At 47.4% G+C, this 16,035-nt stretch overlaps 1 protein-coding gene and 1 long non-coding RNA gene across 2 annotated transcripts in view; one reads left to right on the forward strand and one right to left on the reverse strand.

Annotated features, from left to right (window-relative positions):
• Nucleotides 1-16,035, reverse strand: part of LOC131892442 (uncharacterized) — a 35,125-nt gene that overhangs the window by 4,074 nt on the left and 15,016 nt on the right. The window contains exons 4-13 of the mRNA XM_059242326.1: nt 11,783-12,224; nt 11,577-11,720; nt 9,380-9,640; nt 8,835-9,305; nt 6,619-6,808; nt 1,465-6,544; nt 1,190-1,398; nt 874-1,112; nt 674-807; nt 45-593 (exon numbers count right to left, since the gene is read on the reverse strand). Of these exons, the coding sequence (XP_059098309.1) occupies nt 45-593; nt 674-807; nt 874-1,112; nt 1,190-1,398; nt 1,465-6,544; nt 6,619-6,808; nt 8,835-9,305; nt 9,380-9,640; nt 11,577-11,720; nt 11,783-12,224 (7,719 nt within the window). The remainder of the gene's footprint in view (nt 1-44; nt 594-673; nt 808-873; nt 1,113-1,189; nt 1,399-1,464; nt 6,545-6,618; nt 6,809-8,834; nt 9,306-9,379; nt 9,641-11,576; nt 11,721-11,782; nt 12,225-16,035) is intronic.
• LOC131892443 (uncharacterized) lies at nt 14,567-15,827 on the forward strand. Its single transcript, XR_009374560.1, has 2 exons — nt 14,567-15,141; nt 15,214-15,827. It is a non-coding gene; the product is annotated as an uncharacterized LOC131892443 (long non-coding RNA).

A 16,035-nucleotide genomic window follows, 5' to 3' on the forward strand; every position in this document is an offset into this window, starting at 1 on the left:
CAACAACTATGGTGCGTCAAGGAATCAATCCAAAGGGCACTTACTCGACTGCATAGAGGGTGAAGTAGGTGCCAGTCTCGCCCGGAGTATCAAATTGGACCCATAGGCCAACCGTAAACTCTTCAGGCGTACCAAGAACAAACGGCACAACCAAGGAAGCAGAGCTGGACTTGCTCTCATCAGTGAAGTGGAGATCGTAATCGATCTGAATGGTCTTTCGACAATCTTCTCCAGTCAAATTGAACGGGCATCGGCAATAGAAGTTGTCCGTCAAGTCAATGCACGTGGAAGCGGGTGGACATGTTCCAGGTCGACAATCATTAATATTCTCCTCGCAGTTTTGACCGGTGTAGCCAGGGGGACAGACACATTGATAGCTGGGCCCGTTGTCAACACAGGTGGCGCCATTCTCGCAAACATTGGCGGCGCAAGCATCAAACTCGAACTGACAACCAATCCCAGTGAAGTCGTCTGAACACGTGCAATTCAAATCCGAGCCATAATCCCGACAGAAGCCACCATTCATGCAAGGAGATCCGATACATCTCTCAGGAGCTGTTTCACATCGCTTGCCATCGGTGCCCTTGGGACATCTGGAGACACGATCAAATGGTTAGTAGTGTCCATGACATCAAGACAAAAAACCCGATTTCTGAACCAGGGGGATACTTACACACAAAAGAAGTCTTGGAACAAGTTGATACATTCGGCATTGTTCTCGCAAGGATCGCTTTCGCAATATCCGATGTCACTTTCACACCTTTCACCTGACCAACCCGATGGGCATGAGCAGACGAAACCATCAACCTAAAATCAGGCGCCAACGTGTTATTTTATGACCATACGAAATCATCCAGAACTATCGTGGATTACCTCGTCGCGGCAAGTGCCTCCATTCATACAAGGGTTGGAAGCGCAGTCATTGATATTGACTTCGCAAGTGTCGCCCTTGAATCCTTCGCGACATTCGCATTCGAATTTATTGTCCAAATCCAAACAACGAGCAGTTCCAGTGGGATCACACAAGTTCGAAGCGCACTCATCAATGGCTGCTTCACAAGTCAATCCAACGAAGCCTGGACGACAATCGCAGAGGAAGCCATCTTCAGAATCTGTGACGGAAAAAGAAAAATCCATTAATTCAAAAACTTCACCTTTCAAGAATGGAGCAAGGTCAATGAACACTTACTGGTACAGGTTCCACCATTCTGGCATGGCTCTGATGAGCAATAGTCAATTCGATGTTGACATTTCTTGCCCACAAAACCGGGTTCACACACGCAATTGAAGTCGTCAATCTCGTCAATACATTGACCGTCGTTTTCACAAGGATTAGTGAGGCAATCGTCCACATTCACTTCGCACATCTCACCAGTCCAACCAGGGTTACAGATGCACCTAATAATGATGAAAAAGAAACCAATGAAAGCAATCTTATTTAGGTTCTGAAAGCTCGTTCCTTACTCATATTTAAAGATCTTATCCACACAGAATCCATTGAGGCATTGGTGGTCTAGGCACAGGTCGATCTTCTCTTCGCAACGTTTGCCAGCAAATCCTTGAGGGCATTCGCAAGCAAAATCGTGGACCAGATCCGTGCAATTGGCCCCCAACAAACAGGGGTTTTCGGCACAATCATCAATATTGACCTCGCAATGGATGCCTTCCCAACCATTGGGACATTTGCAAACATATCGTCCTTGTTGGAAGCTCTCGCATTCGCCCTCATTTTGGCAAGGGTTTTGACTGCAAGGATCCACAGTCTCGTCGCAATTTTCGCCCTCATAACCCGAGCGGCAGAGACAAGTGAAGTTGTCCGGACCAGGTTCGTTCTTGCACATGGCGCGTTCAGGACAGGGATTGCTATCACAGGAAGATTCTTCCTCAATGCACTGAAGACCGGAGAAACCAGGCTTGCAATTACATTGGTAACCTTGGGGAAGATCCACGCATTCGCCCTCATTGTAACATGGGTTACTCGCGCATTCATCCACGTCGATTTGACAACGATTTCCGGAGAAGCCAGTGGGACAGAAGCACTTGGGTCGATGATTGACGGCTACGCAAAGACCGCCGTGTTCACAGATACCTTCGGGACAATCCACATCTTGGCATTCATCTTTGGAGGAAGTGCCCACGCCCAAAGTTTCTTCGGTGGTGTGACACTCAAAGCACTGTCGTTGACCAGACAGAGGTTGGAAGAAGTTTGTAGGACAAGGGGCGCAAGGAGCAAGTCCTGTGTCGGAGTAGCTCCCCGGGGGGCACTTGGCTCGGCAATCTTCCACAGCATGTGCTCCAGGTTGGAAGGTGAAAAGATCCTCAGGGCATTGAGTGCATTCTTTGAATCCATCGAATGGAGGCTCGCCAGAGTAGCTATTGTGGGGGCACTCCAAACAAGGCACCAGGCCAGTGGGGCTGTAGGTACCAAATCCGCACACAGGAACACAATCAGTTTCACTCTTGGAGCCTTCATCTTGGGTCCAGGTGCCCGCAGGGCATTTCTTGCATTGGCCTTGGCGAGCTTCATCTTGGAAAAAGCCTTTTGCGCAGAGGGTGCAACTTTCTTCACCTTGACCAGCGAAGAAACCAGCAGGGCATTCCAAGCAACGCGGCACGTCTGAGGCACGGATCTTATTCAGAACCTCGCCCACTTGGCAGACGAAACCTCGATTCACATCGGAGCGGAGAGCTCTCAAGGACGGGCAGTTTTCTTCATCACCGGGGATTTCCAAGAGGTCGGCGATGAGCTCATTGGTGCGTTGAATGGACAAATCAAAGATCAGATCATGAGTCTGACCACAAAGGTCGTAGACACGGGGCTGAGGTAGAACAGGGGTGACCATCATGGTGTAGATCATATCCAGGATGTTTTCTCCACTCTTCTGGGATTTGGTGGGCTTGAACATGACTTGAATGTCGACTCCTCCGCTACCTGCAGAGCACCGCTCGGTCAGGACCACTCCAAGAGCCTCCTTGTATTGCTCAACGTTGTCAATGTAGAACTGAGCGCACTCATCAGAAATTGCTCCATTTCCCCGATAGGTGATGGTGGCGGCAACATCATAGGTCGACAATGTCGTATCTTCAGACACACAATCAGGAACGACCCCACTGGGAGACCACGGGGAGTTGTCCTCGCAAGTGAAGATCTTCTCTTGAGCTCCATCAGTGAATCGGTAGCCAGTCTGGCAAGTGGCTTTACATTCGTGGCCATTATTGGGTGTCTGGATACAGTTGATATCGCCAAACACGGGTTTCTGAAGTTCCCAAGCCACACAAGGCGTTGGCTTGACGGCCACCTGGAAGTAACATTGGGCTTGGTTGCCAACAATGTCCCGAGCCACAACCGTAACATTCTCGTAGGATCCAGTGCGAATGGTAGCTCTCTCAGGGGTGAACGTGACCGTCACCTCTCCAGATGGATCACTAGCATTCACTTGACCGCGCAGTTTGAGGAAGTCAATCTCGTAGGAGTCATCTTCTTCTACCAATTCAATCACGAAAGATTGAGGACACTTCAAGGTGGGCGGGGTGTCATCGGGAACGGTGATGTTGACTTGGCAAATGGCCACATTTCCATCAAAGTCAAAGGCGTAGTATTCAACCATCATGTCTTCAAAGGTGGTCATGGGCATTGAGAAGCCGTCCGTTCTGCCAGCAGCAGTGATGGAAACAATTTCCATTCGAGCAATGGCACCAGAATTGTCGCGAGCAAGGGGCTGGGTGAAGTTGATCTGTTTTAGTCCTGTGGAGTCCTTTTGGACCACGATTGGGTAAGTGGGGCAATTCAAAAATGCGGGTGGCTCGTTGTCAACACAAACTGGGTAACCATTGTTGAAGCCAAGATGAAGCGGTTCCGTGGGATCTACCTCACATCCCATCAACTCAAATTTCAAGCAAGGATTCTCGTCGTAGCTAACAATACCTAAGATGACATATCGGGCTTGGACACTCAATGGGAGAGTGATCATGGCAAGTTCTCCATAGTTTCCGGGGTCGCGAGCCGTGAGGTTGAAATTGGGAAAGTAGACCACATAGTTGTCCTCTTCACGTTCCTTGTAAAAGAATCGAATCTCAGTGGGTCGTCCTACCACATCATCTGTGATGACACCCTTGACTAAGATGGCTTTGATGCGATGGAGGTTGCCCAAATCAACGTTGACATAGGTGAACGCCTCTTTCTTGCCACACCATCCTGTCACACTATTCAATCGTGCATTGCGGGCCTCATAGTTGCCGCGCTCTGAAGTGGCATTGATAGCGCTATCTGGAATTTTGCCAGAGGTGATTCCCAAGGGAGTCACGATCTTGCATTCAGGCTGTTCCACACATTCGACTGGAGCTGGATTAATCGGAATATAACCGTCCTTGGAGCATTGGAATTCAACCTTGGAGCCTTGCTCATAGCTTTGAGCAATCTGAACGCCATCTGGAGGTCGTCGTGGGTCTTCGCAAACAGGTCCCTCACATCTCATGTCACCAAAATCCCAAACTCCGGTCTCTTGGCATCGAACAATATTGTCGTTCTTGGATGACTGACCCACCAATCGGAAGGCTTCGTCTTTACATCCAAAAAAGAAAGAAGCCTGATAGCGAGTATCCACAAAATCTCCATAATCGGCGCCTGGGATTGGAGGCGGGACCCCACAATCAATTCTTGGACACAGGGGCTCAGCTCCAGAGAGCCAGTATTCGGATTGGCCTGGGATGGGATTGTAAACGCATTGCCTGAAACTGGACGTGGCAGTGTTCCTCAAAGGCCGTCCCACTTGATCACAAGTTAAGGTGACATTGCTCCTGAACGGTAGCATTGGACTCTCTTCATCTTCTTTGATCACACGAAGACCCTCTTCCTCATTGTCCAACAGATGAGGACATTGAGCGTAATTGCAAGAGGGCACTGTTCCGTTCCATTCTCCAGCAGAGGTGCAAATCAGACTGGGATTTCCTTCGATGACATATCCAAAGTCGCACATGAAGTGGACCATGTCGCCAAATCGGTATGTCATTTGGGGAGCCAGAATTTTACCATTTTCAACTTTGGGTAGGGGTGGGCAAGACTTGGGCACGCAGGTCTTGTTGAACCGGTAAGTGTCGCCATCGCGCAAACCAGTCTCACCATCAGCCAAGAAGAAGTTGGAAGTGCCATCTTTGGTGAAAAGTTTGAAGCCCACATTGCACTGGCAATTGAATCCACCGGGGTTGTTCACACACTTTTGCTGACATCCTCCATTATTTTCCAAACATTCATTGGCATCGTTGCAAGACTGCTTTTGACAGCCCATGACTTCAAGGCGGAGACAAGGATTGTTGGTGTAGTTAAAGATGTTCAATCGAAGATATCTGGCCTCAATAGCTTGGGGAAGATTCATGACCGACATGGAAGCCCCATCAAGGACCCTGAATTCGACAGGAGACCGGTCAATGTTTCGGAACTCTTTCATCTTGTCACTCAGGTCATTGGTGTATTGCAGCCTGATGGCAGTGGGGAATGCCAATCGTCCATCATGTCGTTTGACGCCTTGGGTTCGGAACCCTCGAATAACTGTGGGAGCCTTCAGATCAATGATCACGTAGTTGCCGGTGTTGAATCCCACAATGGTGGACGTTCCACACCATCCCAATTCCGAGTTGAGTCGAACCTGGCTTTTGTCGTAACCCTCTTCAGCGCCAGAGACAATGATGCCATCATCAGGGATGCCTCCATCAGCCAGACCCAAGTCAAGGACTGGTCTGCACTCCAAGTTGGGCTCAAAACCTTTTCGACACTTACAATGGTGCGATCCAGCGGTGTTTTCACATTCAGTGGACTTGAAGTCACATTGGAAAGCATCGCATTCGTTCTTGTCTTCGCATCTGGGGACGTTCTCAAAAGTCTGGTTGCCGCCACAAGTGATGATATTTGTTCCAATACGGTTGTATCCACGATGACATTCGACGCGAGCTTGATCACCATAGAAATAATCTAGGTTCTTATCCATAATGAATCCGTTCTCAATTTCGGGGAAAACGTGGCATTGCATTCTAGTGCACGAGGGCACTTCCGATGACCAAGTGCCGTCACTCTGGCAAAGAAGTACAGGGAGACCGCTCCGTTCATAGCCTTCATCACATGCGTACCTCACGACCGTACCGTAGTTCAGACCTCGGCCCGCGAGGACATCAGCTCTTGCGTTCTCGACCTCTTGCAAAGGTGGGCATTGGCTAGCTTGACACACGGGCAAATAACTCCAGGCTCCCTCCGAGTTGCAGATGATAGTTTCAATGGGTTGTCCACTGGAAAAGCCGAAACCTGCATAGCATTGGTAGGAAGCGGTGCCCCCAAAGCTGACATTAGTGGCTGCCACAGCAAATCCGTTATCGATCTGAGGTACGGGACCGCAATAGACTTCCTGACATTTGGGGATGTAGTCCTGAGACCATTTCCCTCCCTGTTGGCATTCCGTGTAGATCTCCTCGACTCCAGTGGCAAACACCTGACCCTCGGGACAAGAGAACTTGGACATGGATCCAAATACGGTGTCCACGGTGGCACCAATTGCGCCTGGAAAAGACAAACATCCAATTGAAAGGAAGAAAAAAAAACACGGGGATGGTGCCAGGATTAGCAGCTCTTACCCTCTCCTGGTTGCAAAGCAGGGCAATCGGCCGAGAAGATGGCCTTGAATCCCATGGCATTCTGGAGCGAATCAGATTTGAATCGAACGTGCAATTCACCAGAATCTGCCGACAACATCATTTGAGGCGTCTCACGACCGTAGAAGCCATCTTCCGGATGAAGTGCTAATCCACCTTCGCCATCAAATACCTGGAATGTCAAAGCACCTAGGTTTGAGCGTCACGTTATCCCCCTTCATTTGAATCCCAGCTACATATCGAGTATCGTAATCAGTCTCTCTCTAGACCCTGGAGATCATCAAATTGCAATGAAACACCACATGGAGGATGAGTTTCTGTCGTCTATGGTTTAATGGGTGCCAAACATAGGGATCTGGTTCATTAGTTCATCAAAGTTGGTTCAGTAGGCGGAAGAAACTTTCAAATCCGATCCAAATCATCGTCGTCGTCATCACCACCACCATCATCATTACCCATAAAGCAACCCAGCCATGAAAGCGAAGATTCGAAGCCTTTACAGTGTTGGCGTGTATCATCGCTACTTGCCGCTGTACAGCAGCCTACTTGATGGATTCCAAGGGGAAAATGAATTTCAATGAGCTCATGCTTTGCCGTCCCGAGTCAAATTCAATGGAGAGAAATCTCAATTCCTAATTTTGCATGCCTTTATAGTCGCACCCAACCAAGGGACTCGAAAATCAATAAGAATCGAACTTTTTCTTCGTCAAAATAGGATCGGAATTGGGATTGCACTACCGATTAATATTCAACTGGTCTGAACCAAACGCTGAAATCCGCGTTTCTTCTTCCATGATTGACTAACCCCTTTAAAGAAAAATGCCCTGATTTAAGCGGCGACCAGTTATGGCTGAAGCTAAATTACGATTCTCAATTTCCCCCGATTTTCCCGTTTCAAGGCTGATTTTGACAAAAAAAGAACAGCTCCCACAGTTTTAAGTGCGTTGGAGCTTTTCCAAATATGCCGTATCAAGATCAAGGATCTTTTCTCTTGACGAGCTTTGACACACTTATTTTTTGTCTCTCCGTTTATCAAAGGCGAACTCTCTAAAACCGGGTGCGTTGCTCAGACAGCAAAACAAGGGACTGCTTGAGAAAGCGATCGAGTGATCAAGTGAGTGGGCAGTACGACCGAGGGTTTTCAAATATTTCTTTGGGTCATCGGCCTCAAAAAAGTGTCGGGAAGAACTCTTTTGTCTCGTAAAGACATGTTCTTTATACAATTTGAACACCAAAATCACTCACAAAAAACATGAAAATAAAGTGGTAAAAAGGCATGGGGCCTCTTGGATGAGCAGGCCTGCTTGACGTAATCATTTTAATAAGATCAAAACTCGTCGTCGCTCTTTTTGCCTTGAATAATTGCACTCTCAACAACTCAGTAGAGCGTACAAGAATGCTGAAGAAGCCTCATTTGAATCTAGCGTGTTTTAGGGGAGCCGAAAATGTTTCACACACTAATACGTTCTTCCCCTTCTCGTGGAGGACGTGGAGCGGTGTGGAGTAAAATATCATATTTAATCTCCATTCAAGTTCACGTTAGAACGAAACGGTGCAGAATCGGGAGCAAGGGGGTTCTCGTCATGGAATCAAGTTCAAATCAGGTTATTTCGCCTTCCACCACCTGTACAAAGTGCACATACGCACACATCTTTCTATCCACATGTAGTACGTAGAACATTACTCACGCACTCGTACCTAGATATCCCAACAAGGGTACGAGTGCCTCGCCGTTTGAAAGATCGTGCTCAAAAAGCCGACTTGTACGTAGAGAAAATGGCGTTAACTTTCACCCTGAATGGCGCGCTCAGGGTTCCCGAAACTGAAAGGGACTGAAGTGCAAAAAACGCTTCGCTTGAGGGAGAATAAGCCCAGCGAGCCTGAGGCCCTGCAGGACATTTCACTGGGATTGGACTGGAGCACATTCCGATCCATTCATGAAAAGCTTCAAGAAATCACGGACAACGGGATCAATTACAAACAGATCCATTCATATTACATAGATGCCGAGGGGTCTGATTTTCGCACCGCTATGTGTTGGTCAGGGAAAACATTTCGATCTTCCTCTGTAATCTTGGAAGTGCGGTTTTACAATCGAGCTATCCTATCCTTCACTTGGTATTTTCAAGCGTTCTTCGAGATTGGCTACGGCTGTCAAACAAACAAATCTGATTTCGATCCCCGCAAGTGATCCTTACCTGAACGCGGTCACTCTTGTGCACATCCATATTTTGGAACACCATCGAGATACGCCCATTGGCGGGATGTCTCACACGGTAGATGCATTCCTGGTTGTGCGGATACGGGGCGGAGCCAAAAGCGGGAGAAGTGAAAGTCCCATTGGGTCGATTAATGGTGACATCGCAACCTTCGTGGTACTTGATGCGGAAACCGCGACGGGAATCCGCTTGATTGGTTTGGGTGTAAACATATAGCTTGTGTCCGGTGGAGACGATGAATTGGGGGTTGTCATCCACGACGCCACTCAACTTGGCCAAGACCCGATCATTGGGCCCAGCGCCATCGCGAATGAGAACAAAGTCCTTATCGGGCTCCATTTCCAGGTCCTCGATCTCCAATGTGATCACCTTGCCTTGGGATGCACTGATGGTGTACAGACATTCCAGACCGCCAGGGTATTCTTGGGGATAGTTGGGCGAGACCATAACCTACCAGGCAAGTAACGGATTACTCTCAAGCACTTCTGGACAATCACCATCCCTTTAAGATGAAGTTTACGTACCTGAGAGGACGAAGTGGCCACGAGGTATCCCCCGCAGTTTTGGGCCTCGGTCCTCCAAGAGGCTCGGAAGCCATTCTTCTCCACGGATCCGTCGGTCTTAAACTTGATGACCATGAAATTGGAAGCGGAAACGTAAGTCTTGGAGGTATATTCGTCATTGAGGCCGGAGAGCGTGGCAATATTGACAGCCGTGTCTTCTGTTCGTCCTCCGCCCAAGATTTGAACCGTGTCGAAATTCTTCTCGGTGTCGAATTCGGAAAACTAGAGGAAACCAGAGAGCATTTACAACAACCATCGTGTATTATAAATTTCTTTCTAAATTTGGCCACATTTGGTGGAGAGACACAAAATTGGCAAGAGCGGGAGGGAACATTTCATTAACACCCTCAAAGAACTTGTCGACGCAGGAGGAGTCTATTCAAGGCGAGTTAAAGCGAGTCGACACATTTCTTGTTTGGCAAGCAAGCCCTAAAAATAACCAAAAGCTCATCTTCACTTTTGACCTACTCTTTGAATGAGCGAGTGGCGTTTCCCAGGGAACCAAGCTAGAGCTAACTAGATACCTAGCTAGCTAGCTAGCTTGCTTGCTTGCTTGCTCACAAACACACCTTTTCCGTTATCCAATGAGAAAGATCTCCCAAGATGATTGCGATTATGTGTTTGAAAATAAGCCGCAAGAAGGGAATTGCCTGCTGTCATCGTTTCCAGAAATGAGCACGAACATCTCCCAAAGTCTAGTCAACCTGGCCATGTGGGAGGTCCAGGGAAATCAATTTTCGATATCATTCAAAAACTAAATGTGATCCTCCAGGCTGTTAACAAGTGTGTATGTAGAGTTTCACTCGAAATGCATTCAAGTCAATATTTGTGGTGTGCCAAGTCATGAAAGTTTCTTTCTCGGAAAGCGTGTCATCTGCGTTTGAAATCATTCTGTTGCCGTACAACCCCCGAACCAATCACATATATATATTTGAAACTTGATCTGAGGGAGCTTGAAATCTTGGATCAACCCGATGAAGCCTGCCGAACGTCCGTCATTCAAACACTGGTCAAGGGGGTGGCTGAATTTGGGAAGGCACCACTAGCTACGTTCTGTGGTTGGAATTTCTTTTCCTAGTATGTAGAAGAGCCAGCATGGCAGCGGCAGCATTGACCTCCGAGCAAGCCAAGCACCTAGCCAGGAAGCAAGAAGGTCGAAAGTTTCTCTCTCACTCGCTCATCATGACATTCCAACACTCAGAAATAGCCCAGGTTAATACTCGCCTCAACTCAATCGGCTTCACTGGGATGGCAAAGGGGGAAAAATCATTGAACATGGGGAAGTGCATAGCTAGGGTGAAAGTAAGACCTACGTAGGCTAGGGATTGGGTCGTCTTTTTACCGATTGAGGCATTCCCTCTCATTCATGAAGGGTCAAGACGGGTTAGATGAAAAGTAATGAAATGACAGGGAACTTTGGGGCCAAAATTGGATAAGACTTTGAGATGAGGTATATCCCAAGGTCATATGGCAAGTCACTCCACCACGTCAGTGTGTGTGTGTGTGTGTGTGTGTGATTGCAAAACCGGGAACAACCTGCTTTTATGTGGGGATGGAATTTGACTCGGCCAAATTTCTGGTTTTCCTTGAGCAGGAACGTGAAGTGACTTCATTTCAGGGGGCATTTGAAACTTGTACAATCGACACGGAAAGTTGGGAGCATCGGACAAGCAAACCAAGCACTCTCCATTCAATTCAGCATTCTGGCTATGTCCATGAACTAAGTCTTGCTTGGCCCATTATGCAAATAAAATGCAGCCGTCAAGGGGATTTCCTGTGGAATCATTGATTTGATTTTGAAGTCTGATAACCATTGCAGCCAATTGAAAGTAACGTGCAAAGAGCCGCAAGGCATGCACGATTATCCAATTAAGCTTAGTGCATCATTCTCTTCGGGTCAAAGCTACTTTTCGACCGGGCTTGACGTTTGCTTGGTGCGTAATCCCCTCTCATGAATGACCTAGAAGTCCTGGTTCGCACTCGTACTGGGAAATGGTGGGTCTCATTTCTACACGCAAATTGGCCTGTACCTATCTTGTGAAATCTTGGCTTACTCATAGGCTAGTTCCAGTCATCATTCTAATGGCCAAATAGAGGAGGACGAGGAGGCGGCCATTTTTGCCAGAATACATAGAATAGTTGGTGAACCATCACTCACTTGAAGAACAATGTTGGTTCCACGAGGTCCTTCCAAGGTCCATTTGCAGTCCGAGAAGGGTTCGTATTTGCCGGGGTAGCTGGATGATTGAATGATGTCACCCGACGATTCCAGATGGAAATGGCACCGATCCGGGCAATTGAGCTGAAATCAAATCCATCCTTGACAGCCATCCCAAATTTCAACATTTGTAAGGGTTCCCGTACCTCGTCCGAACTGTCGCCACAATCGTTTTGACCGTCGCAAACGAACTCGTTGTTGACGCATTTGCCATTGGAGCAGTGATAGGTTCCGGTGGGACAAGCCGGGATGAGGCACATGAAAGGCATGAGGGCCTCGCACGTGGTCAGCTCCCATTCTTGTTTTCCGATGGCCTCGGATTTGAGCACGGAGCGGACGCATTTGCCGTCCATAACATCGGGCTGTTCCAGGGCCCAATGGCCATAGTACTGTGAGATCTGGTGGCCAGCATCCGCCTCCAACGTGTTGGTCTGGAGCTCGTTGTAGGCCTGGAGCCCAAGCCAATACCCGGGGGCTTCAGATGTGCCATCATCCTCTTGGGCCAGTTCTGCCAGATACTCGGAGGCCAAGTCGGCGGTAAAGTTGTTTTGTCGGAAAGATTCCACACTCGCTAGCGAACTTCCATACCTAAGGGTGGCAAGAAAAACATATTGAACATAGATATTTATAACGGCACCTCAGAAGACAAATCTTCCTGATGAGCTCAGGGGGCCCGTAGGAAATGAGAATCAATTGCATTGCGGCGGATTGCTGCCAAGCCAAGGGATGGTTTGACAAGTGCCAATGACTCAGTTGGAGGTGGGATGTGAGCGACAAGAATTCCTCACTTGGAAGCTGGAAATGGTTACAAAATCGTCCTTCTCTTTTGTAACAGGGATGTGAGGTCAATTAAGCCTCTCTTGGCGTATACTATACGCCATAGTGAGGAGAGAGAAAGAGAGAGAGAAGCGACGTGCTTGAGCTACATACACCAAGTAAGTATCTTTCGGTAGACCTTAGTACACAAGTGAGGCGGTTGGCTGCATTACACATTGCTCAGGTCTCGCATTGACGCTCATCACGAAAACCCCAAATTGAGTTTCCACATTCCTTTGCCTGTCTGCTGCTAGCCTCCTCCAACCATCCAACCAACCAACCAATGGAAGCCTCTTAAAACGGGATTTCGTCTCATGCCATGTCCGTTATCATTTTCTCTGAACGACGATGACATTATTACCGACATTTTTTTGTTCTCTTTAGATATTGATGACTGTCTCGCTTATAAGGAAAAACAAGAGGTCTTTCCAAATGGGCCCAATCGATTAGCATCTACCATATTGATAGCCAACCTTGACGATCAAAGACGTCAAAATTGAAGATGGCAGGCAACCGCGCTCGAGGTCACGGCGTGAAACCTCTATCCTCCAGGAATCAGGTTTGGAATCACCCCTTGACCATTTATAAGCATCATGGGCATTTGAAAATGGCCTGGAGCCAAACCTCCGGTCCTTGAGCTAAAATTTAGCAACTTTCCTTGAAGACCCACCATCCATTCATCGATCCGAACCTTGAATTGGTTGACAATGGCCCATTCAAACACACTAGGTAGTTGTGATTAAACTCATCCATATTTGATCATCAAACCATCTCAGAAAGGGACGAGTTGTCAACTCTTCAGACGTGTGGAATCACTCGCTAGTCGATGATACCCTTGAGAGCCCACTTAACTTTTTTCGCTAAAACGCCATAGATCTGCTTGACGGTCCTGCACTACTGGTTAGATAGATGGATGCCATCATCACCTTGATGCTTCTGCTGCTGCTGCGGATATTATTTGTCCTTTCGACCGTGTTTGAATGTCTCGGTAAGATCGTGCACATTGGATGAGGGAAATGGGAATGATTAGAGATCATCGATTCCTCGAGCCGGGAGATCCGTTTCAATGGCCATCTCAGGCGCTCATCTGGGCCAAAGAGTCAAGAAAACAAACGAGGATAATAATCTCAAGAAATCGTGTCGAGTCAATTGATCATTGCGATGCTCGAGACAAGGAGGCATCGAAAAGCACTCTCAGTGTGCACTTAGCCATAATTGAGGGGGAAGCGAGGGGGAAATTATTAATGGCACACACACACACACACACTCTTGAGAAGTGACAGAGACAGAGAGAGACACAAGTCCAACATTTTTAGAGCACATCACGAGGATAACTCAAAAGGGGGTGATAATTAAAAGCGGAAATAGGGGAGAAAGTTAAACACATCTCACCTTAATGTAAAACAAATTGGAAGGAATTTATTGTCTTCTTTTCAGGACAATGGTGGACTCTTCTTGCCTTGGCTCAAACCCCCCTCTTAAATCAGTGCTAATACGCTCTCATGTTTCACAATGCCGAGGGTGTCATTGTGTGGTTTGTTTAGTGCCTCTATATCTTTCAACCGCGCTATTGACGCCCACTTGCTTCGATTTATGATTTGAATTGCATTCATAAGCGATATTTAAAATCAAAAGAACTCGACTCTCACAACGGTTTATCGCGCTACTTGATTGAACTATGATGTAACCTAACAATGGGTTGACAAAAAATATGAGTCAATTTTTTGGGTACAGATTGAATCAAGATGCCCGCTTCCACTCACATGAACGGCTCAATGTTTCAAAACTAATTCTGGCATCATTGTCATCATTTCTCCTCCATTTTGAGAGACCGTATTTTTGTGAATGTGATCAAAAGAAAGGAGAGGCCAGTAAAAAGAATAAAAAGAAGCGAAGAAGATGGGAAAATCAGTTGACAGCCCGGAGCCCCTCGTACTAGATGACGATGGTTTGGTCGGCGTGGTTCTCTCTCTCTCTCTCTTTCTTTCTATCTTCCTGGGCATGAATGTGTAGCCCGATGTATGTGCTAGTACTGAACCACGTCGAGGAGGTTATTGACACCACCATCAAACAAGCTCATGCTTGCTCACGGACTGAACAGTGCACACGGCACAACCATGTGCTGGTTGCAACCATCGGCCAGTAGGACGGACGTGTACCATGGTAGAGGGTACAGTTTTTTTTACTCCTCGTATTCTTGGGCCGTCGAGCCAAGACGAAGAAGAAGAAACCATCATCGGCCTTACTACCTGTCATATACCCTGCATGGATGGTTGGATGGTTGGTTGGTTAGGTGGCAGGCATCCCACCATCTACGTGCAATGGTAGTACCGCTGGTCTCAGCCCTCAGTAGGCCAAAGCTTTACTTGCTTGTTCGAGAGTGGCTTTGGCGAGAGGTGGAAAAGGCAACATGGCTTGGGTTTGTGGCATTGAATTGCATGATGGTGATGACACTGACCGGATCAGCAGCAATTGGCCAAGTGACGGGGCTCGGCGGCCACACCGATGATAACCAGTTTCTGCTATCTTTGACCGATATCTCATTTTGGGCTTCATTAATCATGCCCCCCCCCCTTTCTTACCGGCGAAAATTCCTGGCCTTGTTTTCTTGGACAGTTTCTCCAATCTGGGGAGCTCATTTAAATTGGCCTCAATTCTGTTTGCTCCAGTGATCCAGTGATTTCCAAAGGTTTCGTAAATATTTGACACCTTATTTACCATCTCATTCTTTGGTTGAACTAGTCATTTATCTGTCTTCCAGACTGATGACTCTCAAGTTTTCTCCGGAAAGCAACAAGTGGCTACGGTGGAGCCAAAAAAGGACTTCAAAAGTGGAGTAACCATGGCAGAAAATGTATCATCACATCAAGTTGTTATCTACGTAAAGCCTTTTCCATCTGACCAATTCAGGTTTCGGCGGCGAAATTTCCCGGGTAATCGTCAAGAGTCATTTGAAGAAAACCACGTGCACTCACAACTCCCATACTTTCACCGAGGAAACCAAGTCACGTCAGGCCATTTTTGGCCATATTCCTCTTCTGGAATATAATTGGAGGAAATTGTCTCGTTTTGCAGAGAGAACTCGCCTTCGCCCAGATGATAACTCACTCAATCTCAGCGAGTCTTGCTTCACTCTTCAAGCAAACAATGCGCGATTACTCGTTACCGCGGGTTTCGATCTCCAATGCGAACCGTGTCAACCACACCCTGTTTGCAGGGCTTGTCACGATCTCCATACCCGAATTTGTTTGTAGCTCTGTTTCAAATGTCATTGCTTGGCGTTTCTCATTTTTATATCTTTCAAAACCAAAGTTATTTCAATCCAATGGAACTGGTGACGTCACGTTCCCAAATAAATCCCCATGAGTAATCTTCCAGGAANCCATCGTCGTTGTCCAACCACAAGGATAGAAGACCACATGGATGCTTCCACTATTTCGGTCCATTGGCCAAGGTGATTGGGGTTGCCGGGTTCAAACCTCCAAATAGAGCACGAAGAGTACGCAGAACACTCGACCAGATCAATGCTAAATGTGGTGGTCTGGTCGGTGAGGAACCCTGCATTTTTTTTGACAACTTAAAA

The sequence above is a fragment of the Tigriopus californicus genome, chromosome 12 (genome assembly GCF_007210705.1).
Source record: "Tigriopus californicus strain San Diego chromosome 12, Tcal_SD_v2.1, whole genome shotgun sequence".
In the NCBI taxonomy this organism is placed as follows: Eukaryota; Metazoa; Arthropoda; class Copepoda; order Harpacticoida; family Harpacticidae; genus Tigriopus; species Tigriopus californicus.